At 40.5% G+C, this 2,768-nt stretch overlaps 1 protein-coding gene across 1 annotated transcript; it reads right to left on the reverse strand.

The window, feature by feature from the left end:
- Nucleotides 1–790: 790 nt before the first annotated feature.
- On the reverse strand, nucleotides 791–2,560 carry LOC149161536 (endoglucanase 17-like). The gene is made up of 7 exons (XM_089434909.1): nucleotides 2,345–2,560; nucleotides 2,133–2,222; nucleotides 1,928–2,020; nucleotides 1,677–1,838; nucleotides 1,475–1,589; nucleotides 1,208–1,362; nucleotides 791–1,117 (listed from the first exon to the last, which is right to left on the reverse strand). Exons 1-7 carry the CDS (start codon nucleotides 2,558–2,560, stop codon nucleotides 791–793), a joined length of 1,158 nt encoding a protein of 385 aa, XP_089291035.1.
- Between the last annotated feature and the right edge of the window lie 208 nt (nucleotides 2,561–2,768).

Genomic DNA, 2,768 nt, shown 5'->3' on the forward strand with positions numbered 1-2,768 from the left:
CAAGGTAGCAACTCTGATTTGATATATTGTTGATAAGAAGCAATCATCAGATGAAAACTTGTCCTCAGATTATTTTTCAAAAGCAGTCCTGCTGCCTATGGTACTTCAACAGATTTTCCCTGTCCATGTGACATATCACACATGCCAAGCTATTAGTAGATGCATCTAAAATAAGGCCAAGTAAAATCAGGCAATCAAGTTCTCATTAAAATCCCATAGATGCCTCACATCTCACCAAACAAAATGCAGATCAATTATTATTGATAATTATAAAACAAGGGAAGGCACCATATAATCAAAAAGCAGCAGTGACATCGCAGATATGAAAAAGAATTCTAATCCAAATCTATAAATCCCTTGCAACTTGCAATACAGCTTTTTGCTACAATATCTTGAAATAGAATAACCCAAACCATGTCCTCATTTTATAAAGGGATTTGAAAGACAGTTTTCTGCTACAAATTCTTACCCAATAATAAAAAGAACTATATGCTACTTGATCAGATGGCATGTGTGAAAAAGTATTGTAATACTCTTTTTTCACATTTTATAAAGGAGACACAACGAGGCAAACCAGAATGTATGGATTCATTCAACCTGTTTCTAGAAACATTCGTGATTTATTTCTTGAGAATCCATAATGAAAAGTTAAATGCCACCCTCTGAGAAAATTTAAAGAAAATGAAAAGTTAAATGTCGCCCTCTGAGAAAATTTAAAGAAATGAAAAGTTAAATGCCACCCTCTGAGAAAATGTAAAGAAACGTGTTAGGATTTAGCATCTCTTGGAAATCACGATGGATGTGCGCTGAAAAATGCAAGCGCGCCAACGAGAGGAGCGTTGATGTACATCTTTGGCTCCGATTGCGGAAATTTTGTTCGATCGTCTGGAAACTGGTCGTGTTCATCTGGTCCTCCAATAACTGCTCCCATCAGAAGATTAGGATTGGAACCATTTCTATGCACGTAACGAAACCCACTTTTGCATGCAATGAATTCCGGGTGATCGACAACAGAAGGCAGAGATGAGGCTCTATGATGAATCCGTCGGGGGAAGCGGGAGCCATATCCCACCATGTATGATAAATTCAGAGGATTATCCCCTAATATATAATCAATCTGCAACTCCATAATGGCGATACACCAATGTCAAATGCATTCTTGACTTCTACCAAGAACCAGTTATAGTGAAGTAGGTGGTGCACCTACCTGTCGGGCGCGAATCCTTGCCGGAGTTGCCTCCACGCCCCCACACCACAACACTCGAGACGCGTCGCTCAGGTACTTGGCATACGTTAATGCCAAAAACGATACTAACGTCGCAATCTTCATATTGCTTGCATTACTTTTGTATATGAGCCCACCTGTAACACAGCATCTCTCCAATTAGCTTATTCATCTTCCCGCAGCAGCACGATGTACACAACAAACATACAAAATCCCGAGAAAAAAAGAAAGAGAGTCTATTAGGGGAACCTGGTGTGTATTGAACATGTGGTCGATAAGGTGTTTGAGGAAAGAGGGCACAAATGAATTTGTCAGCGTATCCCTTGTATGGTTTTAAGAACCATCCATTCCCGGACAAATACTCCTGCGTATAAAAAGATACACGAGTATAGATGGCTTTGAAATTCAATACAGTTGATATGAGCACTGTGAAGCTGCATGGAGTGATTACCTTGGTGAGCAGTACATGAATGCCAGCATGCTTATTGTTCCATCCAAATTCATGTAACTCCTCATTGTCTCCCAGTGTTTTTCCATTGCTATCAATGTACTGCAGATACGAATTGTTGGCCGATGCTTTGTGCAACCATGCAGCAGCCCACAGCAATTCATCCTGAAATCCCCATTAGTATTAACTGGAAGTTAGGTTGGGTATTTTGACGGGACTTTTCCGGGTGAGAATAAATGAAACAGAAAACTTACTTGGTATCCATCAAAGCCGCAGTTAAATGAGCAAACTCCAGACTTAAGGCTGTCAAAATAAGATGCCCTGTATCTGTCTGCAAAGTCGAAGAGCTATGGAGGACAAATACGCGTACGAAAGGAATGAATAAGTAGCGGTCTACTTAAATTCAATATTAATGGCATTACCAATCTCACCGCCCATTAAATGACCGAACTCTAGCACGCTCCAGGCTAACAGCATAGTACTAAAAGCCATTGGAAACGTAAATTTTACGTTGTCGCCTGCATTGTAATATCCTCCAACCAAATCAACCTGTATTCAGTTCAGTGATTAGGTCATTGAAATCATATGAAAAGCTGAACCGTGCAACCAGTTATCTGATCTGCGGGTTTAAAGCAGGAATATTATGAATAATATGAGCAAAAATTGCATACATTCTGATCAGATCCATGTTTAAGGGCATTCAACGATCGAAAGCATCTTACATGGAGTGCCGATGATCGCTTGGCCTCTCTTTGCTGAACAGAGAATGAATGCCTTCCTTCTAGTGAAGGAGATGAAGGTGGGCATTGAAGCGTAGAAGATGAAGGTGGGCATTGAAGCGTAGAAGATGAAGGTGGGCATTGAAGCGTAGAAGGGCGCAGATGCATTGGTGAAGAGAGAGGAAGTGGAAAGAGCGGCGAGGGAATTAATGGAAGGAGAGGGGGAATGGAAATGAAGAAGGGGATGGAAAAATTGAGGGGAAGGCCCATCATTGAGTGACAACTGTCTTAAGGATGAAAAACATTTCAATAATCTTACAACATTTTTCACCGATGATCTAATGGCTGGAGTTTATTCCATCGTCTAACAATCGAT

This window comes from Pinus tabuliformis, chromosome 5_2 (assembly GCF_031772625.1).
Source record: "Pinus tabuliformis cultivar Carrire ecotype Pingquan chromosome 5_2, CPIR1, whole genome shotgun sequence".
NCBI lineage: Eukaryota > Viridiplantae > Streptophyta > Pinopsida > Pinales > Pinaceae > Pinus > Pinus tabuliformis.

Coding starts and splice junctions, on each gene's coding strand:
- LOC149161536 (XM_089434909.1), bottom strand. CDS start 2,560: ATGCATCTGCGCCCTTCTACGCTTCAATGCCCACCTTCATCTTCTACG. Junction 2,223..2,344: donor AACATGGATCTGATCAGAAT/GTATGCAATTTT, acceptor AACTGAATACAG/GTTGATTTGGTTGGAGGATA. Junction 2,021..2,132: donor CTATGCTGTTAGCCTGGAGC/GTGCTAGAGTTC, acceptor TGTCCTCCATAG/CTCTTCGACTTTGCAGACAG.